The sequence below is a fragment of the Artibeus jamaicensis genome, unplaced genomic scaffold, assembly GCF_021234435.1.
Source record: "Artibeus jamaicensis isolate MK-2021 breed Jamaican fruit bat unplaced genomic scaffold, CSHL_Jam_final scaffold_612, whole genome shotgun sequence".
Classification (NCBI taxonomy): domain Eukaryota; kingdom Metazoa; phylum Chordata; class Mammalia; order Chiroptera; family Phyllostomidae; genus Artibeus; species Artibeus jamaicensis.
In genome coordinates, this window is record NW_026522049.1 from 11,364,567 (window position 1) to 11,381,500 (window position 16,934).

Consider the following 16,934-nt stretch of genomic DNA (forward strand, 5'->3'; position numbering starts at 1 on the left):
GGCGGGTCTGATCCATTCACTTAAGGGGAGTAGAATTGTATGTAAGAGAAAGTGCAGTTTACTCCATTTTATTTAACTTGGAGGGAAACCTGAGTGACTGAGTCCTCGTTTGCCCAGTTGCTTTTAATAATGAGTTGCTATTTCTGAAGCTCTGGGCTTTATAAGAAAACTCCCCAGCAGACCATGCTTTTTAGCCCTGACAGAATCACCACGGGGTGAGTACTCCTACTGAGGTGGTGCAGCCTGAGCCCTCAGGTGGGGACACCACCCACTTTAGTCTAGCCTTCCCTGGCAACACCTGGCCCTTGAGCCACGGGACTTGGCTTTGAACCCTGTGCTTCTGGCCCCAGCCCAGTGCTTCTGGCCATTAAGCTAATAGAAATATTCAAATATTTTAAAAGGGCAATAAAAGCATGATTCATGCTATCAGTTGTTATTGCAGACATTTAGAGTAAATGAGAAGTGCAAACATTTGATGAGGTAATAGTTTAAGTGCTTTTGCCTGCCCATTCTCCTATAGTTTTGCATAGTTTGGCTATTATGGTAGTTGAAGAATGTAAACTTTCTTATGACCACTTTGGCTTACATAAATTATATGTAAAAACTTACACGTAACTTATATTGCATAAATTACATGTAAAAGCCTAAATTCCATTTTCTAATTATAAAGTATTACTCTATATTTGCAGAAGTTAAAAAATTAGTTTTGGCATAAATCATTGCCCTAAATTTTACCCTATCATATTTTCTTTTGTCCTTTCACCCTTCATAGACATATTTTTTGAAGTTTCATATATGCAGTTTTTAAAAGTTTATATCCTGTTTTCCTTCTTAATAATATTTTATTATCCTGCAATTAATTTATGGTGTGATCCGCCTTCTGTTGTTTGTATAGTGTTTTAAATGTTTGTTATTGTAAAGGGTGTAGAAAGCTGCCCATATTTTACTTACTTGGAGTGCTTTGCCTTGTTTTCCAAAGGATTTGACTTCTAAAGAGTAGCTTTTCCCATATTTATGATGATTTTCTTGACAAAATTTCCACAGATAGGAGGGGGCGAGCCGTAGGATGTGCACGTTTTCTGTCTGCTGCAGCATGTGGTGTCGCCGCACCCCAGAGGGGCGGCCCTGTTCCCACCCACGCTGTTCTAAACCCTGTGGGTGCTAGCTCAGAGGATCAGAGCATTGCCTTATTGAACTCCTTTTTATTTGGTTGCTGGTAAAGTCGAATGAGGGTGTCCATTGTCTGAAACTCAGAAGATTTGCAAACAAATAATGGTAAAATTTGAGCTAGTTAGAAAATGTTTCTTTCTCATTCCCCATGCAGTTCTTCTCTTTTGGAAGCAGACTTTTCTTGGTCGTGGTTTATAGATGATGTTTTGCCTGAAGTAGGTGATAACCTCACTCATGACCAAAAGAAAGGGTTTTTACATGTAGGGAAGGCAAGTGTGAAGACTTACAGAGCTCTCTCCCTTAAGGAGAAATTGATTGCTCTAATTGGTTTTATTCCTCAGCCAGGCTCTTAGGAAAGGAATTCTAGATAGCTTATATTTATCCTCTTCGGATCTAATTCGAGTCCTTGAGTTTAGGAATTCATAGGTTTCCTCCAACCCAGACTGCCAGCTGATCTCTCTCTTGTGTTCTCATGTGTCTGCCAGGTAGGGGGCTCCACCCTCCTTGCTTGTGTGCCTTGGTCCCACCATAGTCTGCTTGCCTAGAATCACTCCCCTCACCCCACAGTGTGACCATCCTTCCAAATGGCTGCCTTTGTTGGATCTGATTTAATTTCACGCTTTGCTTGTCACCAGAGTCACAGATATGGCTGTGCCTTTTTAGTGAAGAACTTCATGTAAATTGGACCTCCGAGATTCTCGGTTCCACATCAGCTCAAGCCCCAGGGGGGCATGTGATGCACCAGCAGGGAGGGACAGGTGCCAGCATGAAACCATGAGCAGCCTTCTCTGCTCCTGTTTGCCCTAACCCGGGACTGCCCAGCCAGTCCACGGTAGCATTATCGCTGATGGGTTATGGACCTGCCCGGGTGTTGATCTCAGCCTGCAGGGACTGGGGGCTGCGGCCAGGATAGGCCTTCTCAGTGCATCTCAGTCTGCCCTACAAATGCTGGTGTTTCCTCTTATGCCCACAGTGTTAAAAAGGTTTGGAAGCAGAGCTGTGCCAAGCCATATTAGAGCCCTAGACAAAAAGAAAAAAATGCATTTCTCTATACACGTTTTTGCATTTTTCTAATGGTTAATTTCTTTTCTAGAACAGCTAAGTAGATTGAAAATTTTTGTAAAACATGAGTAATACTCATATTAAAACTTGTTGTAAGTCTAAATTTTTTATTTATATGAAACAATATAGTTTTATTTTCCTGGCTGTAATGAAAGCAAGCTTAATATTATATTATAAGTCTACTTTTTTAATCTCATTTTTAATTGAGAGAATTGCCATAGTTGATGATCTTTGTTAGCCAAGTGACAGTCTTAAATAATTTTCATTCAAGTTCCATTTCTAGATTCTCTTTGAAATTTTGATATGTTGTCTATTATAGAGAATTAATTTTGAATTTTTTGAACTCACTGTATCCAAATGTTCCATGATTACTGAGATCTTGGGGGAACCCCACTAAATTTTGCACCTGAGTCAAACGCCTCACCTGCCTTCTCTTAATCCCAGGCGTCATTGGGAAGCACTGCCCTTAATGCAGTGGTTCTTGTTCAGGACATTTCTGCCCCACTGGGGACATTTTTGTTTTCACAATGGGAGCAAAAGGGAGGTGTAGGGGCCAGAACTGCTGCAAAACAAGCCATAATGCACAGGGCTCCCCTCAGTGAGCATTATTACGTGGCCCACATGTCGGTAGAGCCCCATTGTGGAGAAACTCTGCTCTAACCAGTGGAACTTGGATGTTTGTCTTTGTCCTGACCTTGTGAATAGAGAGTGAACCGCGCGATGCCGGGACGGACCAGCGCAGCTCGGGCATTATTCGCCTTCATACAATAAAGCAAATCATAGATCAGGTAAGTTACTAGACACCTGGTTCATTAGAGGCTGTGCGTGTTGTATTTTCTAGTGGGATGAGGTTTGGTTAATTCAAAAGTGGAAAGTAGTTTTTTTCTAAAATTATCACTGGTATGCCATACTGAAAGCCGTTAATAACCACTTTCAAAGGAATGGTAGTACACGCATCAAAAGGGGATTTTTTGATTACCACAAAAAATATCCAGATCTATTAATAGACTTCTTTATATTGCATTAGTACACTTCAGGTTGCACTTTGAATTTTATGGTAGGGAATCTGTTTTTATTCCTTAAGATCATGTCAGGAACATTAAATTGTCATACACGTGCTCAGTCTAACCTAGCGATTTTTTTTAAAAGATTTATTAATTTATCTTTTTAGAAAGAGGGGAAGGGAAGGAGAAAGATGGAGAGAAACATCAATGTGGTTGCCTCTCACACACCTGCCACTGGGGACCTGGCCAGCAACCTAGGCACGTGCTCTGACTGGGAATTGAACCAGCGACCCTTTGGTTCACAGGCCCGCATTCAGTCCACTGAACTACACCAGCCAGGGCTAACCTAGCGATTTTCAACTGGTACAGCATGAGAATTTTTACAACGTGGAACACCTGACTAGCCAGGGGCACTGACCTCTTTTCCCTTAGATTGTCACATAAAAAAATGACAGCAGCCAATGTAACAGTAGCCATGTGGTGTGAATGAATCAAAATTATACTTTTTGTCAGATCAGCAAAAACCACATTTTTGGGTGTGCTGCAGAATTTTAGTAATCAGTTTGTACCATGAGATGAAAAAGATTAAAAATCACTGATCTAATCAAACACAAATATAGCCCCAGGGCTGTCTTAAAAGTGAGCTAGTTACATGTTGTTTGTCTTTTTCTAATTCTGGCTAGAAATTGTCATTGAATTATCCTCTGATTACAGACGTCTGACACGTGCTCCTAGACCCTGGAGCACACTGGAAGGTCCACTCCACTGGAGTATGGTTTAGGCTGTGACTCGTTCTGCGATGACTCTTAATTAACTGTGTCTTATATCCTTATTTCTTTTTCCTTCTGTCTCCAGGACAAACACGCGTTATTAGATGTAACACCAAATGCAGTTGATCGTCTGAATTACGCCCAGTGGTACCCAATTGTGGTGTTCCTTAACCCCGATTCTAAGCAAGGCGTGAAGACGATGAGAATGAGGTTATGTCCAGAGTCTCGGAAAAGCGCCAGGAAGTTATATGAGCGGTCTCATAAACTGCGTAAAAATAACCACCATCTTTTTACAAGTGAGTATTTAAAAGGCCTTCTTTCAGCCTCACCATCTGGGCAGCAGTCTGTAGGCACCAACGTCGTGCTGTCCCAGTACGAAAAATTATGTCACCTTGGCCTGGATTGAAAGCAGATGTTTTGTGCCAGATAGAAATTTCAGAGTGTTGTGTCCTTGAACACCGACTTCCATGTTGCCCAGCACTGGCAGTGGTGCCCTGGCAGGGCTCAGTGAATTTGGACTCTGGGCAGCCTGCGAACTATAAAGCAATGTTGTTCATTCATTTTCAGCTACCATCAACTTAAACTCAATGAACGACGGGTGGTATGGTGCACTGAAGGAAGCTATTCAGCAACAACAGAACCAGCTGGTGTGGGTCTCTGAAGGAAAGGTGAGAGATTTCCTATTACTCTTTAAACCTATTTACTACTTGTACAACTGATCAGAGATTTGTGAGTTACTTTGTTGTCTGATTAGTGAGGTTTTTATAATATGTATGCAGGGGTTATGGAAGTTGTTTTTGATAGCAAGATATTCAGAAGTTTTCCCAACTATTGAATGACCACTTCAGTGGTGTTCCCTCCAGAGAATTCTTAAAGTGTAATGGAAAGAGCAGGGTTGAGTTCTGGCTCAACCCTGACTCCCCGTCTGCCTGGGGAGTGACTGTGAACCTGGCTTCAGGTTCCTCCTCTGACAAGGAGGGAAGTCACCTGCACTAGATGAGTGTTCCCCAAATGCTGTCCTCCGCCCATAAGATTCAGGGCTTTCCTCGAGGAGAGGAGGTGCGGCAGGCAGGGGTGGGGTCGCCACAGCCCTTGACGGGAGCACAGTCTCCCCAGCGCGCTCCAGACGGACGCGTCTTACAGGTGCTTCCCCACATCCTTACCTGTGGGTTTTATCTCTTCACTTAGCACCTGTTAACATTTTCACAACATAACCAGGAAATGTTGGACAAAGCAGTACATCCTTTTGGCTTTAAACTTTTAGCTTATATATGTCCAGATGGCCAGCTTTAAAATACATAATTTCTGCTCTCTCTGGTTTGAGAGCAAGCAGTCTTTCATGGGAAAGGTCTGTTGATTGGGGGGAACAGTTAATAGGTTTCTCAGACTTGACAGTTGAACGAACCTTTTGATTTTACTTTTAGCTTGAGATCAATACAATATTAATACATTTTGGCTGCTAGGGAAGATTGAGACTTTTTTGTTGTTGTTGTTGCTCTTCACATTTCTTTGTTGGCTTGGTTTTTGTGGTGTTTTGCCCCCGCATGGCCTCCTTTGTCCTCTGCCTGGCCGTGGGTACAGGTGCTCTGACGGTGCATGCTGCATGCTCAGAGCCACCGTCCCCTCATCCCAAACACACCCAGCCGCTGCAGACACAGATGCTGTGACACCTAGAGGTGGCGTCTGCTCCTCTGGCCCTCGGCAATGTGCCAGAACCCTGGTTCTTCTAGTCAGCACCCCGGGCGTGGGGGGACTGTGCATATGAGACCTGTCAGCGCACTCTGAGTAACTGCCATGTCAGCTGGGGCACCTGAGAGGGAGGTCAGGATGGGGACACGCCAGCCGCTGCACTCTCCGTGCTGCTTTCCCGTGGCAGCCCGGCGCCGTCCGCACCCTCCGTCAGGCAGCCTGCTCGCAGCCTGCGCTGGCGGTTCCCGAGACAAAGCCTACTGCCTACCTATCTGAGAGGTTTTTTAAATCCTCAAATCTTTTTTATCGTTTTTCTTTGTGATATTTTCTTTCTTTGCTTAGATTTAAAGTAAAGGTCTAAGTCCCCCAACTTTTTATGTGAGGAAAATAGGTTATTCATTATAAGGATAGATTTGATGCCTTTTGTAAGTCAGAAAAGGTTGTTAAATTTAAGTGAAACTTGATTTCTACCACCCCCTTCCATTCAAGTATATTTTACCTGAAAAGATTCTTCAACTAAAACCACTTCATTTCACATTGACTTTCCTGAGCTGCTTTGATCTGATGCCTGGGAAAAGCTCCTGTGTACAAGGTCTGGTACAGTCTCGTATGATCCCCACTAAACCAAGAAAAGTCATCCTGAAACTTTCTTATTGTATAGGCGTAGGCCATCTTCTGGTCCACAGCGACCTGTGGTTCTTTCTCGCTTCTGCGCCTCATACCAGGGCAAGAGCCAAGTGCACTGGTGAGTTCCGAGCTACTCTTCCCGAGGCCTTAACTATTCCCCTGGTGGCCTGCTGGGCAGCAGCCTCCCAGAACCCTGCAAGGTAAAGACCCCAGCAGACAGCAGGGCTTCTCTTCTGCAGCTGCATCTCGGAGTTCAGAGCTGTGGAGATTGCAGGGGGACACACTCTGCTGTGGCCTAGAGTCGTGCTGTCCCAGGCCAGCTGGTGCAAACCAGAGCCTGTGGGAGGCCTGACGCAGCCTGGCCTTCCCTCCCACGAGGGCCGTGGTCAGGGTCCTGCTCTCACACAACAAGCACGGGACTCCATGGGAGGCCCATTCATGTGGCTCCAGCCTTCTCTTTGTCCATCAGTCCGTGCTGACGTGGAAGAAAGACTGTCTGAGTTCCAGGTTCCACATCCTTCAGCTCTCGTGCCTGCCGGGACACTGTGTCCAGGCAGGGTCTCCGGAACCATGCTGTCCCATCCAGGCGCTAGTTCCAGATCAGTACCCAGTGCCAGCCTCCCCTTCCCGTCCAGTGCTCCTCCTTTCTTTCTGGCCTGCTCTGAAGACAGTGAAGACTGTGAAGCATGGACTCGGCTCTCGATTACTTGTAAAAGAGAAGCATAACTGCATCCCTCTCTCGCCTTCCGTTCGCTGCTGCATCTTTGACAAGGAACAGAAAGACCCTGTCAGGGCGGCAGCCAGCACGGAGGTGACGCTTTTCCATTGCATTTGACCAAAGCTTCAGCTCTTCCCCAGCGTGAACCAGGGCATTTCTTTTCATGGCTGTCCTCCTGTGCGTGCTGTCAGTGTGTCCTTGTTCCTGTGAGCTTGGTTTGACTGTCTTTTCGCCTGGCTTTGGGTGGACAGGCTGGCGACCGTAGGTTTCATGGACCCAAGTAGTGCTGGGATTGCCTCACTGTCTTCGGGCTGGGCCCCAGAGCCCTGCTGGGTCCCGACTGGCCAGCCGGCGTTTGGTTCATCCCCGCCTCATGGGTCTCCGAGGCTGCTCTGTGTGTCTGCATGTGTGCTTGTGCAATCTTCTCCACCTTTTCCTCCGCAGAAGCTTCAAGAACTAGGTGATTTCTTCACAGAGAAATACCCCTTTCCATCTCCTTTGTAAAGAAGGGCCATCTCTTACAGAACTGCCGAATAAATTTTTCAATTTACTTTTATTTGACCCAGGCGGATGGTGCCACAAGCGATGACCTTGATTTGCATGACGACCGTCTGTCCTACCTGTCAGCCCCAGGTAGTGAATACTCAATGTATAGCACGGACAGTAGACACACCTCTGACTATGAAGACACAGATACAGAAGGCGGGGCCTACACTGATCAAGAACTAGACGAAACCCTTAATGATGAGGTGGGGACTCCCCCGGAGTCTGCCATTACGCGGTCCTCTGAGCCTGTGAGAGAGGACCCCTCTGGAGTGCACCACGAAAGCCAGACACACCCTCCTTACTCACCACAAGCGCAGCCACAGCCCATCCATAGACTAGACTCCCCCGGATTTAAAACAGCCTCTCAACAGGTAAGCAGCAAGCGCCCAGCGTTCTGTAGTTAGAGGTGCGTTACGGAATTTTAGAGTGGCGGTCGAGCTAAAGACTATATTCTGTCCTTTCTCCAGATTAAGAATTAACTTTTAATTTTGCGATGAGACCACCAAGGACTTGATTCTAAACTCTGTGTGTTCCTCTTACACAGCAATATACTGAATTTTCTAAAAATGTAGGATCTAAAGTCATAGTTTCGTCAGTCTGCACACTTAAAGTGTATGTTTACCAATCACGATAAGCAGAGGTGGGAAGTTAGCAGTAAATGAAACAGCATTTAAAATATTTTAAACACTTCACAGAAAGCAGAAGCCTCATCTCCAGTCCCCTACCTTTCGCCTGAAACAAACCCAGCACCATCAGCCTCTGCCGTTAACCCTCACGTAAAATTAACTCATGTCAGACTGGAGGAGCCCGCCCCTGCTCCCCCCGCCTCTCCCTCAGCACAGGCCGACCCTCTCAGAGCACCGGGTGCGGAGGCGGCCCCCACAGTGCTAGGAGACCGAGGAGCCGCACTGCCGCCGCACGCAGACCCGCCACAGGTACCTGTGCTGCAGCGCCGCCCTCGCGCTCCCCTCTGCCCGCCCACGGTCACTTGGGCCCCCGCCGCTGTCCCTCTGCTGTGTCCCCGTGGGCGTGCACACCAGAGCGCTTGCGGTCGGCACAGCGTCTGCGTCTTGTAGTTTGCATGGCTTCTGGTGGCATACACATGATTTGGAAACAGGCCTTTTAATTGGGGTTCTGCTTCATGTTTTTGTTATTTTTATTTTGGGGTTTTCTGTAGCTTCCAGAATTCCTTACTATATCATCGATACCCATCATAGACATGTTTATGCTTTATAAATTGTGTCTGTTAATTTTTTTTCTGATTTTTATTTTCAGTGTGCAAATCAAGGGGAATCAGTGTTTTAGTGCGTTAGTTTTCAACTAAACTGAATGATTGCCTCTCACTCCCTTTTCATTTAGCACATGCTAGAACATAAAAGCCCTTACCTGCACTGTCAATTTTGAGCTTTCATGTAAACTGGCTTTCTCCACTAATCTTTCTGTCCTGGTAATAAATGGGAGAACGTAACCATTCTTACATATTAAGTCATGGTTTTGTCTATTAAAACAGACCCAAATTAGAGCCAAGCCTGCATACTTACCCGTGAACTTGTTACACAGGTGTACAGAAAGGACCCCTATCCTGAGGACATGATAAGGCAGAACCATGTTCTGAAGCAGCCAGTGCTTGGTCACCCAGGGCAGAGGCCAGAAAAGGAGCCTAACCTGAGCTACGAGCCGCAGCCCCACTACCTGGAGAAGCAAGCCAGCAGAGACCTTGAGCAGCCCACGTACAGATACGACTCCTCCGGCTACACAGACCAGTTTTCTCGGCACTTTGACCACCGCCTGCGCTTTGAAGAGCGCGTCCCTGCGTATGAAGAGCACTGGTCGTACTATGACGAGAAACAGCCCTACCAGCCTCGGCCGCCTTTTGACACTCAGCACCCTCGAGACCTGGACTCCAGGCCGCACCCTGAAGAGTCCTCGGAGCGAGGGTATTTCCCACGGTTTGAAGAGCCAGGTCCTCTGCCCTATGACAACAGGCCGCGCTACGACCAGCCCCCGCGAACCTCCACCCTCCGGCACGAGGAGCCGGCCGCTCTCGGGTATGACGTGCACGGCAGGTACAGGCCGGAGGCACAGCCCTATGCTCCTACAGGCCCCAAGGCATCCGAGCCCAAGCAGTATTACGACCAGTACCCACGGAGCTACGAGCAGGTTCCTGCACAGGGGTTTCCCTCTACAGCGGGCCAGTACGAGCCTCTCCACGGTGCTGCAGGGATCCCTTCTGTAATGCCCACATCTCAGCACAAGCCGGAAGTGCCACCAGCCTCTACCAAGCCACTGCCTCCACCCCCCACTCTGACCGAGGAGGAGGAAGACCCTGCCATGAAACCCCAGTCCGTGCTCACCAGGGTGAAGATGTTTGAAAACAAAAGGTCCCAATCCTTGGACAGCAGGAAGGACGAGAACCACACAGCCAGCTTTAAGGTAACCGTGTGACTGGGGCCTCCCCGCCCAGTGCAGCCTGCTTGGTGATGCTCTGTCCCTGCAGCATGTTTGTCTTCTTTTGCAGCCTCCAGAGGTAGCATCTAAACCTCCAGGGGCTCCCATCATCGGCCCTAAAGCCACTCCCCAGAGCCAGTTCGGTGACCATGACAAGACACTGTACAGGTGGGTACCCTTGGTGGTGTGGGCAGGTTGGGGCTGGCCAGGACCCTGACCTTCTCGGTCAGTGAGCAAGCCTCTCAGGACGTCCGTGCAGAAGTGACAGGACCTCGAGTGAAAACTGCTGGCCTTCCCAATGGCACGGTGGCCCTGGGAAGAGAAACGAAGGTCTGTGTGTGTTACCCCTCGAGGACAGGCCTCTGTCGTGGCTTTCGGGGAACTGGTATCGTGAAAACACATTTTTCCAGCAGATCATTCAAATGAGAATTTTAAAGCCCTGATACTTACATCATAGTTTTTTGTTTGTTTGTTTTAATGTGTAAAAGTGTTTTCAGACATGCAAACTCTTGGTTTTGAGAGGTAAGGAAACAGCCCAGATTGGCCAAAGGAACACATTTGTTGTTTAGCGAGCACGTGCTCTGTGCCTTTTGTGGGCTCAGCACCACCCGGAGTGAGAGGCATGCGCAGGGGCGTGCGCAGGACGGCAGAGCCGGGGGAGGGGCCTGCTGTACTCTCCCTGGGGGCCCCTCCGCACTTCTCCCAAGGGACAGACAGGCTGGGTGTGGAGATGGGCGCCCGCCTCCCTCGTGTGTTTACGTGCTGACATTTGTGCCTGTGTCAAAGAGGAACTCTCACGTAGGCACTGTCCTCTGTTTTTAACGACGGGGGTGTTTCTCACCAAAACGTGAACTGCTGTGGTGTCTCCTTTGGCCAGTCTCATTAGCATACAGTCTTTGTCGCATAAAATACACTTGTAGCCCTTTTTTGGTGTAAAACCTGGTTAAGTTCATGCATTTCAATGCCACGTTTCTAAGGTGTATTAAACAGAATGTAAGGAACCGTGTACAAGCTTGCTTAATAACTTGCTTCCACTCTGCTTCCTGTGCCCGCTGGAACTTCAGACTTTATAGAGCTGTGTCCTTATACGAGGATCATTCCTTGATCTCAGATGAAAGTTCCTGAAAAGTGTTTTTTGAAAAGTTGGAAGACCCTCTTGGTTGTTACTTGTCGCTGCCATTCGTGTGTGTACTTCGAGAAGTTCTTCACTGGGTTGATTCCACTTCCTCTTCTTTTTCTGATTAACTGCTTATAGCCTGCTGTGAGGCCTCTAACCAGACAATTGCTGAGCTTAATAGATTGTGGTAATGGACTCACGGGCTGGAGGAGGGCTGCCTTTTGCACACGGCATGTGAAGACAGAGTTCAGGAGTCCATTTTGATGGTTGTCGCGCTGCTTGGCTGGGTCCTGAGCAGTCACAGCTCAGGGGAGGGTTGAGGTGAATGATTCAGACTCCACTTCCCTTGTGAGATCAGCACTGAGAAGGCTGTTCTGTTTGCGTTCTTTGGCAGGACCCCAGAACCTCAGAAACCTCAGCCGAAGCCCCCCGAAGATATCGTTCGGTCAAATCATTATGACCCCGAGGAAGATGAGGAGTATTACCGAAAGCAGCTCTCCTACTTTGATCGGAGAAGTTTCGAGAACAAGCCTCCTGCGCATGTGCCTGCCGGCCTCCTCTCAGAGCCGGCCAAGCCGCTTCCTTCTCAGCATCAGCCAAACCTGTCCAGTTACTCTTCGAAGTAAGTTACTTCACCGGACACTTCCCCTCTGGAAAACAAGATGACCAAACAGAAAGGTTTGGGTAAAGAGGAATTGATTTCTTGAAGTTCAGTATATTTTGAAGGAAATATTTAAGTGTACTTTACACGTTCTGTAGACTCTGGCAGGGTAGCGCTGTGCGTACTTCTAGCTCTAGTATGTGTTCGGAGCTTGTTCTTAGGCTCCGATAGCAGATGCAGCAAGTTTTTGCATTGGGGAAAGTTGATAAAACCTGAGGCAAGAAAGAATGAACTGAAGACCCTGATTTTTAGGTAAATCATAAGTCTTTCTCCCTTCTGTGCAGCCCAGTTAATGCTGGGTCTTTTATTATGATTTTATTTATTTTTTTTTTAATATTTTATTTACTTATCTTTAGAGGAGAAGGAGAGAGGGAGAGAAACATCAATGTACAGTTGCCTTTTGTGCATCCCCTGCTGGGAACTGGCCTGCAGGGAACCGGCCTGCAACCCAGGGATGTGCCCTGGTTGGAAATTGAACCATGATCCTCTGGTTCGCAGGCCTGTGCTCAATCCACTGAGCTACACCAGCCAGGTGTTTTTATTTTTTTTTAGTATAAAAACAGATGTATTGAGACAACGTTGGAGGGAAGGGAAGAGAGTTGAAATTTTTTTTTTAATATTTTATTATTTATTTATCTTTAGAGGGGAAGGGGGTTAAGGAGAGAGGGAGAGAAACATCAATGTATGGTTGCCTTTTTTGTGCGTCCCCTGCTGGGAACTGGCCTGCAGGGAACCGGCCTGCAACCCAGGCATGTGCCCTGACTGGGAATCGAACCGCGATTGTGTGGTTCGCAGGCCCGCGCTCAATCCACTGAGCTACACCAGCCAGGGCGAGAGGTGAATTTTTTGAAGGAGAGAAACAGCTGGTCTTTTTTTATTATTGGATCTTGGCACTTTAGAGATCTCTTTCCCAGTTTTATACACAAGGAAACTGAGCTCTGTGAGGTAACATGACGATGCACAGAGCTGGCATTGAACCCCCCGTTTTTGACTCCCAGTCTTTCTCCTTTGCTGCACTGCTCACTTCCGTTACTCATTTCTCGGGTTTCCGGTCGGTTGTTCATCCTTGTGGATTTGGTTGGGGCACAGACATATGTGCGCCTGTGTGGGCCCTGTCTCTGCTGCTTCTGTCTCCCTGGTTGAGCCCCGAGCGACAGAGAGCTTGGTGCTGAGAGTGGGGGGGTGACCCTCAGAGGCACTGGTGGCTTCATGCATCCACAAAAAGCAGCCCCTGAGAATGGAGAACGGACATGACTTTCAGACAAGGTATGAGTGTGCAGTGAGGGGACAGTCCCTGGGGCTGGAGGAGGGGATCAGCATCTGAGCCCCGGGAAGCCTGAGTTCCCCTTTAAATAAGAGCCTATCTCTTTAACTTAAAACTCAACTAATTCGAGACCTTATGTCTGAAAATTCCCTTTCTGGTGGCTTCTGCATTAGTGTTTGAACAACCGTGACTGTAGTTCATCGGAGCCAAGGGGACATATCAGAAAGCCATCACCAGCTCCTTTTTCCTGAGACATCTTTTGAAGTGAGGATTTAAAACCTTTTTTGCATGGTCATCTTTTTAAATCCTTGTCCACAGAGAGAGCAGTTAATGACAACGCACACACAGCCGTAGGGTGCTGGGGTTCTGCTCTGTGCAAACAGGGGCTCGGGCTGGTGGTGTGAGCCTCCCCTCACACCACGCTAGAGTAATGCCCATGCCTCCTGGATGTGCAGACTGCGGCGGGCTCAGCCCTGAGCCTCCGGAGCTCCCTTTGGTAAGGTAGGGGGTGTGCCTTTTGTCACTGTTTCGGCTTAAGTCATTAAACACATTCATTCCTGTCATAAGAGGATCTGGGGAGTGGGGTTTAAGGAGAGAGGTTTTATCTATCTTTTTACTTGTTAAATATAATATAACATTAAAAATACATTTAGGTCTAACAAAGTTTGCCAGAAAATCAGTTAGCAAGGCATTTTTGGCTGTGTATTCATCTGGTGTTCCAGAAAGAAGACTCAGAGTGTTTATAATGGGAAATTTTCTCACAGGTTTGGGGGCTGCGGGCTCAGGGAAAGTTCGCCAAGTGAACAGAGCTCGGTGCAGGTGCCCTAGTATTGTCAGCCACCCACTAGCTGCTCGCCAGCACGGTGCTGGGGGCCGGCACCAGCAGGGCAGAGGCTTCCAGGACAAAGAGAGAGTGGAATGAGATGGGCGCTAGTATGCGCTTCCTTCTTCTTAGCAGTGCTGTGCGCTTCCGCGTCAGCGTTCAACTGCGAGGAGAATGGGAGAGCAGAGTGAGGGACACAGGCAGTTTCTCTGCTTTCGCTGCTGCTCTTCTGGCCAATTAATACAACTTGAACAGTAGGAAAATGGTTTAAAACATGGGATTGCCTTTGTCCTGCATCTCAAAACTATTTACTGTTACCAACAGCTTGCCTACAGGCCTTTATTTCCTAAACAAAATAGCAAAGTTATCTTCTCCTGGATAATATGTGCTTACATTCGTCTTAAAAGAAAAGCACACCCCCAGTGGTGGGAACTAGAGAGGGGAGAAGTCTCCGCTGGCACAGGACAGGCGCCCCAGAAAGCCGGCAGACACCACCCTGCCTTACCATGTGGAGAGCTAGGCTGGAAGCGAGACGCCGGGAGAGAGCGTCTCAGAGCAGCAGGTCAGGGCCCTGGAGTCAGGGCTGGGCCTGGGTGCACGCGCCGGCCCAGAGATGGTGTCCGCTCCTCCCGGGCAGCGGGGGGTTCTCATGCTTGGACCCCTCTCTCTCAAGAGTCAGGTTGCTGTGGGACTTCCAGGTCTTGAAACAAACATTGGTGGTTTTCAGCTTTTTAGGAACCAAATACAGGATTACCGTAGGGTTATTTGTGTGTGTGTGACACTAGATGAGAGGAACTGTGACATTCAAGTGTGGCAGCTTTGCAGATAGGCTGCACCTGCCCTGAGAACTGGCGATGGGTCCGGTCTGCGGGACAGGAACATGTACGTGGGAACTGGGGTGCGTTTCAGGGGTGCACATTCCCATTGCCCGTTTCTCCTTTCCCTGCTAGGGCGTCTGCGCACCTATCGCTTCTTCGTTTTCACTCAAGGATCTCTTTTCCCCAGCCCTTAATTCAAAAAAAAATTTTTTTTTTTTTAAATTTTTACAGAGGGGGAGGGATGGAGAAGACAGGGAGAGAAACATCAATGTGTGAAAGATACATTGATCAATTGCCTCTCTCACACGCCCCCCTTCCCCCACCAGGGACCTGGCCCACAACCCAGGCATGTGCCCTGACTGGGAATTGAACCACTGACCTATTGGTTCACAGGCCAGCGCTCAGTCCACAGAGCCACACCAGCCAGGGCAGCTTTTTACTTTTAAAGGAGCATCTCAGTCTCACTCAGAACCGGCCAGTTATCCTGAGTACTGCTCCTTTACTGGGTTCATTCCTTGGTCCGCACTGGCAGCTGCAGCAGCAGTGGGCAGAGAGGGGCAGTACTCAGAACACCAGTTAGACCACAAGGTGCAGGGGGGGGGGGGCAGGACCCAAGTTACTGTGGTTGAATTTACTGGTCCTTTCCCTAGCTAAATGGAGGTAAGGATGGTTTCTTCCGTGGATCAAGTTATTTTGAAATGGTGGGTGCCTGTCTTTTGGTTGATATTTTGAAATGACATTTGAGTTGCATTTGCTGCAAATTTCTTAGTTAGAGTGACCATTTTCTTTCATTTTTCTGTTGCGCTCTCTTTGCCGTCGCCTAGATTTCTTGGCTCTTACACTAGCTATGACTGCTTGAGAAGGAGCATCAAGTGGTAAGACCGGCATTCATGTGAGGCTGTTACGTGAGGTGTCCCTCGCCGTGTCGTTGGCATTATGTGCACTTGCGGATTGGAACGTCGTCGTCAAGTGCTCGGTCTGGTTGTGGGAGTGAGCTAACAGCTCAGTGTCAAAGCTCACGATAGAGCCAGACTTCCTCAGCGAAGGTCTCCTGTGCAAGGCCCTTCAACATGTCCATGTCACCGTTCGTGCACATAAAGCCACTGCGGCCTGGCTCTCTGCAAAGGACTAGATGGCAGTGTTGCAATTGTGGGTCTATTTCCACAGTTTCCTGTGTGTGCACTTTACGTCTCATATGAACAATTGGCAACCTGAGAAAATAGATGTGCATGGCCCAGTTGGACTTCAGTAAGCCTTGAACAGTGCAGCATCTCTGCTCCCCTAGCTGTCGTTAACAGAGAACGGGCCTGGCGCACCCAGGGCACGCTGTGAAGTAGAAGCTGTCCCTTCTTTGGTGGTCCTGACAGCCACGCTCCTTCGTTTCCACATGGTCCCTGGCTGCTCTCAGGCAGTTTCAGTAGCTGTGGCTGAGGCCTGATGGCCCAAAGAGCCACAACCGTTCACGCTCCAGCCCTGTACTAGGAGCCCTGGCCGACCCTGCCCGACATCCCGTCTGGTGCTCTGAGGGTGCCAGGAGCCACGTCTTGGCACCTTAAAGACGAAATAAGTGGTGAACCTAAGGACCATTTGGGCGTATAAGTATTTTCCAAAATATTTGCAAGACCTTTTTAAATTGTGAACGACACAGTTAACTCTAACAAGTATACCCAGAATTTCATCTGCCTTTCGGTTGCCATTCTCTGGATGTTTTCCTGATATTCTCAAAGTACCTGTGCTGTCTCTACATCTCTCGTGTTGATGAATGGTTGAGTTTGTTTGCCTAGTTTGGTAGAGTAGCTACCCATATAATAAGACTAAATTGTGAAATTTCTGAATTAAAAAAAACTTAGAGAGCGAGAACTTGTTTTGTCAGTGGGAGTCGTTTTCAGTGGTTGGCCTTGTCTTCCTTTTTTCGCAGGGTCAAGTCTACCGAGGTGGATGCCACGGATCGACCTTTTGGAGAGAAACGCTACGACCCAGGCCAGGCCACACCCCCGCCGCCTCCACTGCCCGTGCAGTACTCCCAGCCTGCCCCACCCACCGCCAGCTCCCTGCTGCACACACACGCTAAGGGAGCCCACGGGGAAGGTAGGGCCCTCGGAGGTTGGTGTCACCTCAGTCATGGAGTAGTACTGACAAACTTAAGTTCTTGTCATTTCTAAGCAAAATGGTTTTTCATATCAGACATAATACATAAAACCTTTAGGCTGGGAACAA

General features: G+C 48.1%; 1 protein-coding gene across 9 annotated transcripts in view; it reads left to right on the plus strand.

Moving 5' to 3' along the window:
* The window catches only part of TJP1 (tight junction protein 1), a 208,384-nt gene that overhangs the window by 182,284 nt on the left and 9,166 nt on the right, over nucleotides 1-16,934 (plus strand). For 6 of the 9 annotated variants that reach the window (XM_053658944.1, XM_053658945.1, XM_053658946.1 and 3 more), the window contains 9 exons: nucleotides 2,938-3,020; nucleotides 4,092-4,302; nucleotides 4,574-4,674; nucleotides 7,607-7,957; nucleotides 8,282-8,521; nucleotides 9,147-10,019; nucleotides 10,105-10,202; nucleotides 11,546-11,773; nucleotides 16,636-16,805. In XM_053658944.1, coding sequence (XP_053514919.1) covers nucleotides 2,938-3,020; nucleotides 4,092-4,302; nucleotides 4,574-4,674; nucleotides 7,607-7,957; nucleotides 8,282-8,521; nucleotides 9,147-10,019; nucleotides 10,105-10,202; nucleotides 11,546-11,773; nucleotides 16,636-16,805 — 2,355 coding nt within the window. The remainder of the gene's footprint in view (nucleotides 1-2,937; nucleotides 3,021-4,091; nucleotides 4,303-4,573; nucleotides 4,675-7,606; nucleotides 7,958-8,281; nucleotides 8,522-9,146; nucleotides 10,020-10,104; nucleotides 10,203-11,545; nucleotides 11,774-16,635; nucleotides 16,806-16,934) is intronic. The other 3 variants (XM_053658947.1, XM_053658948.1, XM_053658951.1) reach the window with 1 other exon arrangement.